At 27.2% G+C, this 14,390-nt stretch overlaps 1 protein-coding gene and 1 long non-coding RNA gene across 2 annotated transcripts; both read left to right on the plus strand.

Annotated features, from left to right (window-relative positions):
• The first annotated feature begins 361 nt into the window (after positions 1-361).
• On the plus strand, positions 362-2,783 carry LOC149055332 (uncharacterized). Its single transcript, XR_016192134.1, has 2 exons — positions 362-600; positions 2,222-2,783. It is a non-coding gene; the product is annotated as an uncharacterized LOC149055332 (long non-coding RNA).
• Positions 2,784-5,282: 2,499 nt separating this feature from the next.
• Positions 5,283-14,287, plus strand: LOC149055333 (uncharacterized). Its single transcript, XM_089228876.1, has 4 exons — positions 5,283-5,449; positions 10,526-13,002; positions 13,069-13,143; positions 13,690-14,287. The coding sequence occupies exons 2-3, from the start codon at positions 11,526-11,528 to the stop codon at positions 13,113-13,115; spliced, it is 1,524 nt and encodes a 507-aa protein (XP_089085002.1). The 5' UTR covers positions 5,283-5,449; positions 10,526-11,525; the 3' UTR covers positions 13,116-13,143; positions 13,690-14,287.
• Positions 14,288-14,390: the final 103 nt, after the last annotated feature.

Here is a 14,390-nt window from a genome sequence, read left to right on the forward strand (position 1 = left end):
CAAAATATTGTATTAAATAAATGATTCTTAATTTTATCATATTAATATAGATTTAGACAAAAAACCCCTCCGAAAATATTTTCTACCTACGCCCATGCTTTGTCTATATACCATTTATATTGTATGTGTAATTCTCTTCTTTTATTTCATAAAATATAATTAGGATTGAAGTTATTGCTTGTTCATACTTGTTGTTGTAGATCGTATTTATAAATAATTTATTAGCTTATATAGCTTATTTGATAGGAAACTCCTGCGACTCGGGAAGCTTTTATCTGTATAATAATTTTACTATAAATTATATCGTTTTTAATTTTTATATTACAAAGAAGGTAAATTAAAGTGTGCAATTATTTTCAGAATCAAGGTTTACTTGCCCCAATTTATGCGGAAAATCATATAAAGATAAAGCATCGGCTGCTCGACATCTTAAATACAATTGTAAAATGGAAACGACGTTTGAATGTCCAGTTTGCCTCAGAACATTCACTAATAAGCAATCAATGAAAAGACATTCAGTATTAATTCATAAACATTTTCCAGAATGAAATATAATCATAAGTCTACAGGAGAATACAATCTAAGATACGATCGTATATTGTAATTTTTATACTGTTTAATATTATAAGTAATTTATAACTTAAATAAATGTAGTATATATAATATATGATTATGTCAGGTACATGTGAATTATTGAAAATGTTTATAGAGTTTATAATGGGTATAAAATATAGGTGTATACCTATATAATATATACGCATGACTAAATATATATTTAGCCATTTGCATTAGCCATATTTATATGTGTCTAAAAATATAAAATATGAACAATGAACATGGTCAATATCTTATATAGTGTAGATACTACAAGACCAACTTCATAATAATCTACTTATTATGTTGGTAATAATATAATATTTTCTTTTTTACGAAATGATTGGTGTTGGGGTTTCCTATTGGTCTAGAACAGTGTTTCTCAACCTTTTTTAAGTTACCGCCCCCTTGAGTGTCAAAAGTTTTTTTAACGGCCCCTACAATGTGAGAATTCTATAATAAGGGTTAGGTTAAGGGTATTTGGAAAATTTAAAAGAAAAAATTGAAATTATCTAATAACTCATGTTTTTATTTATTTTTTATATTTGATATATTTTTTATTTATAGTTCTAGTATTATGGTAAGTTATTGTGTATTGCATAGATTGAGTAGTGACTGATAGTTATTATATGGATTATCAAGTATGAATTATTTTTAGGTCACACCGACACCATCTACAACGTTTTTGCGTGAACCGTTTGCCGCCCCTCTACCACCCAAAATTAGTTCACCGCCCCCCTACCACCCAAAACTAGTTCATTGCCCCTCGGTGACACTTGACCGCCCCCTGGGGGGCGATATTGCCCCCGTTGAGAACCACTGGTCTAGAATCTATAGATTAGATTTATCCCCAAGTATTTTGTCGAGTACTGTTGTGGGATAATCAAGTACTTACTTATTTGTTATCGTTAATTTTAAGTTTTCAACGACTTGTATTCTTGTCCATTCAAAGATGTTATGAATTTATTGTTAAAATTAAGATGATGTTGGCGCAATATTTGTTTTCTCTCATAGATCCAAGCGTTACACAATTTAAACGATTTCACCTTAAACAGTTTATAAGGTCTTTGAATAATTTTTGGAGTATCCTAGATATCTTTGACTTTTTGAGAGTATGGCATATTGGTTGATTATTTTATTATTATTTGATTTTGAATTTTACTTTCAAAAAAAAAAAAAAATTAAATAGTTTTAAATTAATATTTAAACAAATCGATATAGCCCTCAAAAATATTATTCTCTTTCCGTAATGGGTGATTTTCATCTAAAATAACTCAAAAACATTAAAAAAAAAAAACGATTCTGCGTAAATGCTTATAGTCTATATTGCACGTGTACCTGAGAGAAGAAACAAATTTTGCGCTGACATCTTCTTGAAAGAAAAAGAATAAAATTAGTAATATCACAATATAACAGTAACGATTGACCTAACCACTAAAATACACCACCTTTGTTTCGCTAATTTAATTTAAATATAATAGGTACACATTTCATGTTATTATGTTTACGAACTTATGATACATGATATAGTATACTTAATAATATTCTAGTTCATATAACACTGCTCTTATGCTAATAAATTTTTTTTATTTATTAAATAGTATTAAAAACATATTTTATTTTTCAGAACAAAGTGAATCAAGAATTTCTTGCCCTAACTTCTGTGGAAGAACATACAAAAATAAATACTCGATTGTTCGACATCTTAAATTTGAATGTGGAGTACAACCAAAATTTAAATGTGATATTTGCCACAAAAGATTTACTGTTAAACAATCAATGAAGAGACATGTTATCTCGATTCATAGAAATTTGAACATTAAATATGATAATTATAATAATTAATAACTATTATACTGGCTACAACAGTATTTAACATTTTTATATTGAATAACATACCACTTACAATTTAAATACTTGAATAATTTAACTTTTATGTTTTAGTTAATGTAATTAAAAATATCATTACAATTATATGTTATTATTAGCCATTGACAATCATCATACTATTATTGTTTACCTACCACCTTTAGTACCAAATCACTAATCATAATCAGTGCTTTAATACTGAAGCTAGAATTTGAATGTGGACGAAATCCTTTGTATTCTTTAAAAATATTTTAGCCTACTCATTATAATCATAGTATTACCCTAATCAAATAAATTAAACTATAATTTTACAAATTTAATATTTACACTGATCGTTATTTATTTTTTATAATGATGTATCATATAAACGTACCTACTTTGAACATATTTTAAAAATTTTTTAATTTTTTTAAATGTTTGTATATACGTAAATAGGTACAAATATAACGTCATATAATAACCACTAAGGGGACGAGGTGGCCGAGTGGTCTACCGCGTCGGCTGTGGCTCAGCCGGACCGGGTTCGATCCTCGACCATCGGACGGCATTTTTCTCCGGGCAAGTCCCGTATACCGTTGTCCGGAGAACAAGTGCCGCCATCCCCCACTCCGGGGCATGGCAGAAACCTACGGGTGCCCCAATATAAATTCTGCCAAAACTCTCACCCACGTGTAAAACCAACCTACAGTTCCATAAGAACCTACAGTACTACCCCCTTCCCAATGGCCATAGTTGCCGCGGGATAATTAAAAAAAAAATAACCTCTAAATAGTCACATTCTGCTGAAGACCTGAAATGTTTTTGAATTAATAATTCAAAGTTTGATTTATTATGATGAAAAGTCAATATTATATACTGAATTACTGAAGTTGTGTAGTTAAAATTTGCGGAAGGATATAACATCAAATTACTGTATAACATATTGTGCAATTTGTTTTTAGCAAAATTAGTTTAACCTACCAATGTAATGTAAAAATAAATAATAGCAATATACTTAACTACATAATATGTTATGAAATATTTAAATAATATTTATCTACATTATATTTCATATAAATATAGACTATGTCTGTCTTCGCACATAATCGTTTTTCGTATGTAGTGATTTATCATGGAATTCAAATTTAACACATATATATTATAATTTTATTTTAGATTTATAACCTAATAATATTTGACCTGAATTACACTGAATTTTTAATGATTAAATTAATTACAGACTTAAAAGAAATTATTCAATTTATAAAATTTTTGTTTTTAACTATATAATATAAATTATTTTCACGAAGTTTTTCAAACTATATAATTTACATATTAAATCAATTATGGTAATGAATATAATATAGATATTATCTATTATATATTCTTATATATTTAAAAGTCTCGAAATCATAAAGATTTTAAAAAATTATTAAATAAAAAAAATATTTATTTTAGCTATATTGTTGTAATTTAAAAGTATTAATCGTGGGTAAGTATTTAAAATGTCTAGACTATACTTTATAATAAATTGTATATACTATGAATGACTGAGGGAGTCGGGTACATAATGAATTTGATTTGATTAATTTGGATTTATTTTACAAGTACCTGTATTTTTTTAAATAATAGCAATATAATTAATATACAGTACAAACTACAAAACTTTAAAATATCCTAGACTGACAAACCGTCTCCGCTCAGAATCGTTTTTCGTACACAACGATGTTATATCTTATATCATTGAATTCAAATTTAATACCATGTCCATTACAGTAATCCACTTCTAAACTATAATTGTACAGCAAGCGACGTCTACATACCCTGCGATTTTTTTGAAACTTAGTAAAAAGGTTTTTAAAACTAAATGCTTGAATAAGGTACCTACTCATAAGTATTTTAAATTTTAACAATAAAATGTATATATATTGCCATATTTAATCTATAAGGTAGTAATAATCTAATTTTTTCAGAAAAAAATGGAATCAAGATTTTTATCTCCTAATAAATGCGGAAGATCATACAAAAATAAATGCTCTGTCAAACACCATCTTAAATTTGAATGTATAGGGTACAACCACTATTTATATTTTTTATTCGTAACAAAAGATTTGCGTATAAAAGCAAAATGAAGGAACATTTAGGTTTAATTCATAACATTATTATATATTAATGTATCTATATTGATTAAATACATTATTTTAGTCAATTTTATTGTTTGTTTTCATTTTTTATGAAAAATCACGATGTATTATTAGTCAATTAGAATAATAATATGGTTTGCGTATTAGATCATTATTTGAAGATTTTACCGTATATATATATATATAGGTATATGTAATTATATAACTATGTATTAACTTATAGGCTGTATAGCTAAAATGTATTCTAAAAATTGATAGGTAAGAACTAAGAATTATTAATATGTACGTAATATGTATATTTATACCTTTATCACCTATGCCTTAAAATAGAAGTATAGGGTTAGTTTATATACCTATCTAATAATAATAACCTATCCTGTTTAATTTAGTAAAAATAATCAGTTATTTAGGTGTTGGGTCTGTTTAAAATATTGGTACATAATAATAAACTAGTATAGTATACTATACGCTTAAACTATGTAATTATCGTAAACATTTTATATGAATGCATAACGGCATACTGTGTGTACTTTGTAATACTTGCATTGCTTGTAAACTATTTTCGTTTTAAAAGAAGGTAGCATTAATAATTTAATTTAAGGGCTAACCATCACCCGTCAGCCTTGTGAAAACCGTTGTTTTCTCATACATTTGGTACATACGTGAAAAATAAAGTAATAATTCCTTTTTTCAGGCAACATGGAATCAAGATTTTTATGTCCTAACAAATGTGGAAGATCATACAAAAATAAATGCTCTGTCAATCAACATCTGAAATTTGAATGTGGGATATTACCACAATTTAAATGTTATGTTTGCCACAAGAGATTTGCATATCACAAAACAATGAGGAAACATTTAATGTTAGTTCATAAAATTCTTAATTAATTGCATTTTCTTGTGTACGGTTTAAAAATAAAATCTCAATGTTGATATTGTGTTTTCCTTACAATTATTGTTATCCTGATAATTAGTAATTCCTATCCTTTGCATATTGAAAATTATTTAATCAAATATTAAGATTTATAGAACGATGTTTAAAATTAATTGTTTAACCTTTAAGGATATTTTTAGGTACTCAGTATTTCAATAGCGGATTTATCGGCTGTTTTAAGTCGGCAAATTCTGACGGGGCCCCTCTTCTAATGTTTATATGCAGGACCACCAAAATTGTATATATAGTTAATTTTTAACATAAAAAAATTTAAATGAATGTTTTGATATTGTAAACTGCACTACAGTTTACCATTTCTAGGTGCCTAAATAATAATTAAAATAATAATTTTGCAAGTATGCTATTGATACTTTATTATGTATTAAGTCCTTCGTATGGATTTACCAAATTTATTTGAACACTAAAATCCGCCATTGTTATTAGTTATAGAGTAGATAGATATTTAGCTATATCTACTGGCTATACTTATATAGTAGGTACCTTTATTACCTACTTTATTTACTTAAACAATTTAACTGAACTCAATCTACAATATATATGCTGTCAATAAAAATTCCACTTCTTTTTCAAAAAACTATATTTTAGGTATAGTAGGTTTCAATTATATTATCCTAATAGATATTTAAATATTCAGGTATAAAACTCAATTTTTTTCTACTCTTGCTGCAAGAGTATTACATTCTCCATATACTTTGTTTCCAAATTTAAGCTTTGATCATATAGTATGGAATATATAATATATAAGTAATTTTATTTATAAAACAATTAAGAGCTATTATTTAATTTTTAAATTTTTAATACTTATATTTATCTTATATTATATTGTGTATGCTTTAAATAGCATATTCTAGAGTTAGTATTAAATTTATGTTTTAAATACTATAATATTTATAATTAGTGATGTACAAAGAAATTTCCAATGATAGCCGGCGAGATGGGGTTATATTAAAATATACTATAATTATCGAAGACAATAATGTCTTATAACAAAATTTACTATCCCGGAACACATCTTACCTCTGATGTGTTTACATCGCTGTATATAAATAATTTTTTGCATAATTTTTGTATTCTGTCAATTTCTGTGATCATTGTTCGTGTATTATTAAATCATTATAAAAATAGTGTATTATGAATTATAATTTATATCAAAATGACTTCCATGATTTTTAATCATTGTTAAGTTTATTAAGTAAAATTAAATAAATAATAATAATAATAATAATAGATTTATTATCTGTTTCATTATTAGTTGATTACTGGTAAACACTTCACAACTTCGTGTGTGTGTGTGTTCTGATGTTTTCTTGGCTCCTTCTGATGTCTTACGAGGAGATTATTTATCTCCAATATTATTCTCCTTGTTTGTCAACTGTGTATTAAGATTTTGTATCACAGCAAACGGCTCTGCTATCAAATCTTCCGAAGATTTTCGCAAATTTTAAAGTGAGTATGAAAGTTCAGCTGAGTGATCTCAGTCATTAGGCCTAATAGGCCTGACACTTCATTTAAAAAAATGCCATAATACTATGTAATTCACAATAAGGTAGCGTGTAGTATACTATATATGAAATGGTCCTATGAACTATCTGACATAATTATTTTGCGTGTTGATACAATTGTTGACTTGGATTTTAAGTTTATAATTACTCACTATTATTGGACCTCATATCGATATGATATATAGACTACAAAGCAGGATTTATTAAATCTTAAATTTAGTTTATCTTTAAAAACTTTATATTATACAGTATACACACGTACCATCGATTTTAGAATCCACACCCCTCACACATAGTTATAGACCTAATATTTCTATCATACTTAACATTGAAACTTGCGAAATGCAGGCACTTGAATGGACTTAAATTCTTAAATACGCTCTTATATTATATTATGTGGGAAAGTTGATACATCATTTCTTATTAATTTAATTAGCTTTAAAATCTCTCAACTTACTTTTTGACATTTCGTTCTTTCTATGTTAATCCCAGCTAGCACATTTAATTATTTAGCCAACGAATCTATTAGAAGGTTGTTATCAATTGCTAATGTCGTTGCTTCCCAATTTACTTAATTTAGATAACTGATATATATATACAGGGTGTCCCAAAGAGATCTGACATTCATTTTCGTTAAGTAAATTACGATCTAGTTTATGTTAGAAACATTTTAATTTCAAATAATATAAAGATTTTAAAAATATTTTATAAGAACATTTTTAAATAGGTGCATGTTAAAATATAATTATTTTTTTTATTGCATTTATTTTAATAATATGTAATGTATAAACTATAAATTACTATAATTAACTATAATTTACTTAACGAAAATATTACAAAAAAAAAAAAAAAAGGAATTCTAAAAATGTAGCGCAAGTGTCTATGAATTATATTTAAAAGAATTTTTTTTAAAATATTGATTAGAACAAAAGTTATTTCATTTGTCAGATCTCTGTGGGACACCCTGTATATTGTAAATTACAATTTATAATCTTTTTCATTAATGTTACTATAGGATTGTTTATATACGTTTACATTTTTGTCAAAAAACTAAGCACGTAAAATAAATTAAAATATTTTGACCATATAAGTTCATCGTTCATCATTCTATATATTTAATCTTATAGGTAATAATATTATCTACATTTTTTTCAGATAAAATGAATTCAAGATTTTTATGCCCCAACAACATTTAAATGTTATATTTGTCACAAACAGTTTGAACATAAAAGTAAATTGAAAGAACATCTAGATGTAGTTCATAAAATTGTATAATTTAATTAAATACATTTTAGATCCTGAGCGGAGCGAGGAATGTATTGATTTTACCATGATGTATGTGTTTTTTTTTGTGTCTGTAATCACATTTTAGGGCCGTAAAAATGCTTCGATTTTCGACTTCAGTACCTCATTCGATCAGAAAGTGAATCTAGTTTGTACTTTGAAAGGTCAAAAGTAAAAAATTCCCAATATTTTTCTTAATAATTGGGATAAACAAACTAAAAATTAAGAAAAAAATGGGAATTTTTACGCACAATCTATTTTCGACAATATCGATTTTGGTTTTTGATAATATATAACCTTAAAGCAAATGACCATGGTACATGAAATTTTCTCCGAATGTTTATATAAGGGTATTCTATCTACCTTAAGTGGATCAACTTAATTTGTTCTATTTATAGGCATATGCAATTTTCGATCATTATTAGTTTTTTAGATTCTGAACGGAGTGACGAATGTATTGATTTCACAATTATTATGTGTTTTTTTTTTTGTTTTGTGTCTGTGTACAGTACAACTAATCGAAATAATGCTTCATATTTCAAATTTTGGGGGTGGTTTCCGATGGAAAATTGAATATCCTTGGTGCGTTATAGAGGTCAAAAGTAAACATTTTCCAATAGTTTTCAAAAAAATTGACAGAAAAACGAGAATTTTTACTCAAAACCAGTTTTCGACCAAATGGATTTACTTATATGGTTGTAATTCAAAAACTAATCACTGTAAATACTTGAAATTTTCACCAAATGTTTATGTTAGTGTTATCTATACACAGTTTATATTGACTTTTTTGAGTTATTTATAGACCACTGGAATGTTCGATTTTTATGAGAATTTTTATCGTTTTAATAAGAACAACTGTGCCCCCAGCACAAGCTTTGCTTATAGGCTTACTGAAATATTTAAATCATATATATATTTTTTTTTTTTTTTTTTTTTATTAGGGTTAAGGCTTCGACAACTGAGGTCATTAGCCTGGGGGAACTGTAGGGGAAGGTACTGTAGGTTTTAAACACGTGGGTATTTTTGGCAGAATTTTGAATGTGCACCCGTAGGTTTCTGCCATGCCCGGTTGGGGGGCTGCGGCCTCTCTCTCCAGACACCGCGAAATGCCCAAAGAGCGACATATATTTTTTGTAATCATTGTATATACATATAATTCTATTGTTTCAATAAAGATTATTATATTTATATTATGAAAGAATATACAGAATATTAACTTTACAACTATACAATATGCGGTATCTTCGGTACTGATGGCTATACTACATAGTTACAAAATACATTATATATAGGAATATACTAAATCAAAGTTCTACATCGGTGTTTTTCTTTTTTATCCTTAAATATTTTATTTGGTAATACGAAATACTATACACTGTTATAATATTTAATAACTGGCTATATGATCGAGTGAGACTTACAGGGTATATAGATCGTCTAAGCATGATGAAGTAGAATTGTTCTAGCCTAAGCTGCACAGATTGCTCTTTATTTAATTTTGTAGGTAGGTATCCATTATATAATATATATAATCTATAGTAATTAACTCTGTAATAGATTATTACACCTTATTTTATGTATACTTCTTATGTACCTATACTTATTCAATTTGGAATTGCGTTGGCCAATAAAATTTGCGTATTTTGTCTTCGATATTCTTTGATGGACGTGGTGTATTATTATTGGTCTAGAATCTTGACTAGATGTATCCACAAATATTTTATCAAATGTTATTAACGTGAAAATACTGTCAAACAACAGGTAATTTAACTAAATCAGCGTAGAGCAACATTACAGATACCTATTATAGTTAGTTTACGAGCTTAATGATTTGTCACCATAAATCTTTACTTCTCAGTGGCTTATTGTTCATTTATCTTAGATGTTGTGAATTGTTGCCGTTAATAAGAATAAAACAATTGTGGACGTAGGAGAAAAGTATAATTGGTGCACCGCTGACCGCGCTGACCTCTTAAGATTTTTGCCAACAATATTCATCATTACAATATATTTAAGTTTATAAATGTATGATGCGTATAACAGTATAACCATTTCGCTACCGCGGCGTGCTATTAGTTATTATTACAGTTTTACTTTATTGCTACCTTTGTTGACAATAATTGTTTTAATTTTAAAAATATAGAAAAAAAAAACATTTTAAAAATGTTTAATATATTATGTTAATGATATTTTTTCAGACCTAACTGAATCAAGATTTTTTTGCTCCAACTATTGTGGAAGATCTTACAAAAATAAACGCTCACTTCGACGACATCTTAAATTTGAATGTGGAGTACAACCTCAATTTAAATGTTATATTTGCCATAAACAATTTGCGTATAATATTAAATTGAGGGAGCATTTAGGTTTAGTTCATAATATTGTATGATTTAATTAAATACATTTTTTTACTTAACTTTTTATGATTTTTTTTTTAATTTTTCATGCAAAAATGTCAATGTATTAGTCAATGTCAATAATAATAGTTCGTGTAATAAATCATCGCTTGAAGATTTTACCATTTTATTTATGTATTAAAATATATAAGTACTAAATGTCTAAGAATAGTGTATATTATTATGTACTTATATCAACACAATTTAACTTAAATAATCAGTTATTTTAGTCTGTTTAAAATATAGCTGGACTAAGCTTCATCGATAATATTTTTATAAATTCCATAGTCAGTAATAGTCATGATTAGGGCTCGGAACTTATTGAATTTGCATATTTTTATTGAATAGTCCAATAAGTTGCCAAGTAAGACAGAAATTTGTTTCAAGTTGTAACGAATTTAAATACATCAAATAAAAATTGCATATTTTTGCATATTTTGTGGTTTTAATGAAAACATGCATTTTTTCACAATAAATATATTTTTTTGCATATAACATGCTATATTTTAAGTACGACTTGAATATTTCTTATAATAGTTAATAAGAGTTTTCTGTGCACTATCGAAATCAATTATTATCGATAAACGTCAAATAAAGATAAGATATTTGAACAGAACATTCTGGTTTTTTTTTAAAAATAGTTTCCTATACGGCTCGTCATTACTTGCTGCTAGCTATATTGTACACATATCAGTCTCGTGTCTTGCGGTCTCGTGTGCGCGTCTTACGATCATAATATTTTATTTTTATTTTTGTTGTAAATTTTACTACATTTTGAATTTAATTTCGTTTCACAACAAAAATGCCTAAACAAATAACTAGTGTTTTAGTTAAAAAATATATTGCAGAATTTGGGTCAGATGTTTTTTCAGCAGACCAAAATGTATTGTTTTGTAACTTTTGTGAAACGAAAGTGAGCGTGGATAAAAGGTTTATTGTCACCCAACATCTTAAGACGGAAAAACATAAGCGGGCAGCTAAGCGCGTTGAAAATTTCACAAGTAAAATACTTACACAACCGTTTATAACGGACGCTACGAAAAAGTCTATATTCAATCGCGATCTATGTAAGGCTTTGTTGACAGCCAATATACCTTTGAATAAATTATCCAATCCATGTTTTAAAGAATTTCTATCGATGTACACTGGTAAAGAAATTCCTTGTGAATCAACGTTAAGAAAAGGTTATGTTAATGAAATTTATGAAAATACAATTCAAAAAATCAGGAGTTATGTTCAAAATAAATGTATTTGGGTGTCAATAGATGAGACAACGGATGTTACGGGCAGATATGTGGCAAATGTTGTAATTGGTGTTTTAAATGAAACTGAGCGTAATAAGATTTTTCTTTTACATTCTGAGGAGCTGGAAAAATGTAATCATTCCACAATTTGCAAATTATTTGACAGATCAATGCACTTACTTTGGCCGAACGGTGTTCAGCACGATAAAGTATTATTGTTCCTTAGTGACGCTGCCCCCTATATGGTTAAAGCTGGAGAAGCCATTAAATTATTTTATTCAAAAACTATACACATTACTTGTTTGGCCCATGCATTTCATAGGATCGCGGAAACTGTACGAGCAGGATATCCGAAAGTTGACAAACTTATCGCAAACGTGAAAAAGGTTTTCAGTAAAGCACCTTCTCGCATTCAATATTTTAAATCAATAGCTCCATCTCTATCCCTACCACCTGAACCAATTTTGACAAGATGGGGTACTTGGATAAAGGCCGCCAATTACTACTGTGAACATTTTGAGCAAATAAAATTAATCGTAAATTCTTTTGATGACAACGATGCAGTATCAATAAAAAATTCAAAAAAGTGTCTTTCTGATCAAAATATTGAAGCCCAACTTATATTTATTAAATCAAATTTTGAATTTTTACCCGATTTAATTACAAGACTTGAAAAACAAGAAATTCCACTGGTAGATTCCATTTCTATTGTCGAAGAAGCAAAAGAAAAATTAATTAAAATTAATGGAGAAATGGGGAAAACAATTAAAATTAAGATTGAGTCTGTTTTATCAAAAAATAAAGGCTATCAAGCAGTTTTAAAAATATCAGAGATTTTAAATGGAAAAGAAGACACAGATAGATTACCCGAAGATTGGAGTTTAAATGATCTCACATGTATGAAAAACTGTCCAATAACATCAGTTGACGTTGAACGTTCGTTTTCCGCGTACAAAAATTTACTCACTTCCAATCGACAATCGTTCAAATTCGAAAATATCAAAAAATCTTTAATTGTTCAATGCAATTTCCAAGGTAAAATAATATACAACACTAAACAGTAAAAATAGGTACTTAAAGAACATTGTTTTAATTTTTCAGAGCCAGAAAACTCAAGAAAAAATGTTTCCGAAGAAAACTCAAACTGAAACTTTTGACTATGTTTAGTGTATAAACGTATGAATACTAATTTTTATTCACATTTGTATTATTTATATTATTAATTACTATTTATTAAATTACATTTAAAATAAAAATAATAATTTAATTACATATTTCAGTGCATATTTGAGTGCATTAAATTTTTTTGTGCATATTTTCGTGCATTTTTGGTAATATTTTAATGCATTTTTGCATGCATATTTTCATGATTTTCAATGCAACAACTTCCGAGCCCTAGTCATGATTAAAGTTACTATCTATATATGATAACAATTGAACTGATGTTAGCAACACTATCCATCTATCCAAACATCGTTATTTCAAGTTATCCCGAATTAACCTGTTAAACCTGTGAAAACTGAGTAATTATTTATTTACAAACCCTGTGTATGCCACTGATTTTAGCAAATTATTCAAATTGCTTATTATTATTTAAATTATTTACTCATTTAAAACTCTAACGGAACTAAAATCCTGCGTGCGCTACGCTGTTGGCTATTATATTGCTAAGAATCTATTTCTTTTCCAAATTTAGTAGTATTAATTACATTTTTTTTCCAGACGAAATGGAACGAAGATTTTTTTGTCCAAACAACTGCGGAAGAACATACAAATATAAAAACTCGATTAGTCGACATCTTAAATTTGAATGTGGAGTACAGCCTCAATTTATATGTTATATTTGCCAAAGAAAATTTGCATATAATGAATCAATGAGGAAACATTTACTTCTTGTTCATAAAATTATTAATTAGTTTATTTTTACTCGAGTTAAATTATATTTTAACGATATCTTCAACGACATCTGTTAAAATAGTTGAGAATGGCTAAAGCAATTAATCATTTGATGTATGCCCTCACTATATTATATGTATATGTTTATATATGTATGTACATTGTACTCAATACTGATAATCTGAAAGTAGAAATATACACTAAGGTATAACATTGTCAAGACTTTATACTTTATAGTACATACTATTTTAACTTATAAGGCTATATATAATATATTTTCTATACTCTATATACTATAATAACAGGGGATTAGCGACCGCTAATCCATAAGACCATAACTTAATATTATACCTAGTTATATAATGACTAATGATTATTATTTTATGTACAAATATAGGTATGTTCCTTTTTTTTTAAGTTATAACTTATATTAATAATTATTAATCAATATTATTACGCTAGAACTCTAAAAATAATAAAATACAATTAATTAATGCTGTATATGTGTGTTGATAATCATCATAATG

This window comes from Diuraphis noxia, unplaced genomic scaffold (assembly GCF_037042655.1).
Source record: "Diuraphis noxia isolate RWA-SAM2 unplaced genomic scaffold, SU_Dnox_SAM2 contig0005, whole genome shotgun sequence".
In the NCBI taxonomy this organism is placed as follows: Eukaryota; Metazoa; Arthropoda; class Insecta; order Hemiptera; family Aphididae; genus Diuraphis; species Diuraphis noxia.

Coding starts and splice junctions, on each gene's coding strand:
- LOC149055333 (XM_089228876.1), top strand. CDS start 11,526: ATGCCTAAACAAATAACTAGTGTTTTAGTTAAAAAATATATTGCAGAA. Junction 13,003..13,068: donor TGTTCAATGCAATTTCCAAG/GTAAAATAATAT, acceptor TTAATTTTTCAG/AGCCAGAAAACTCAAGAAAA.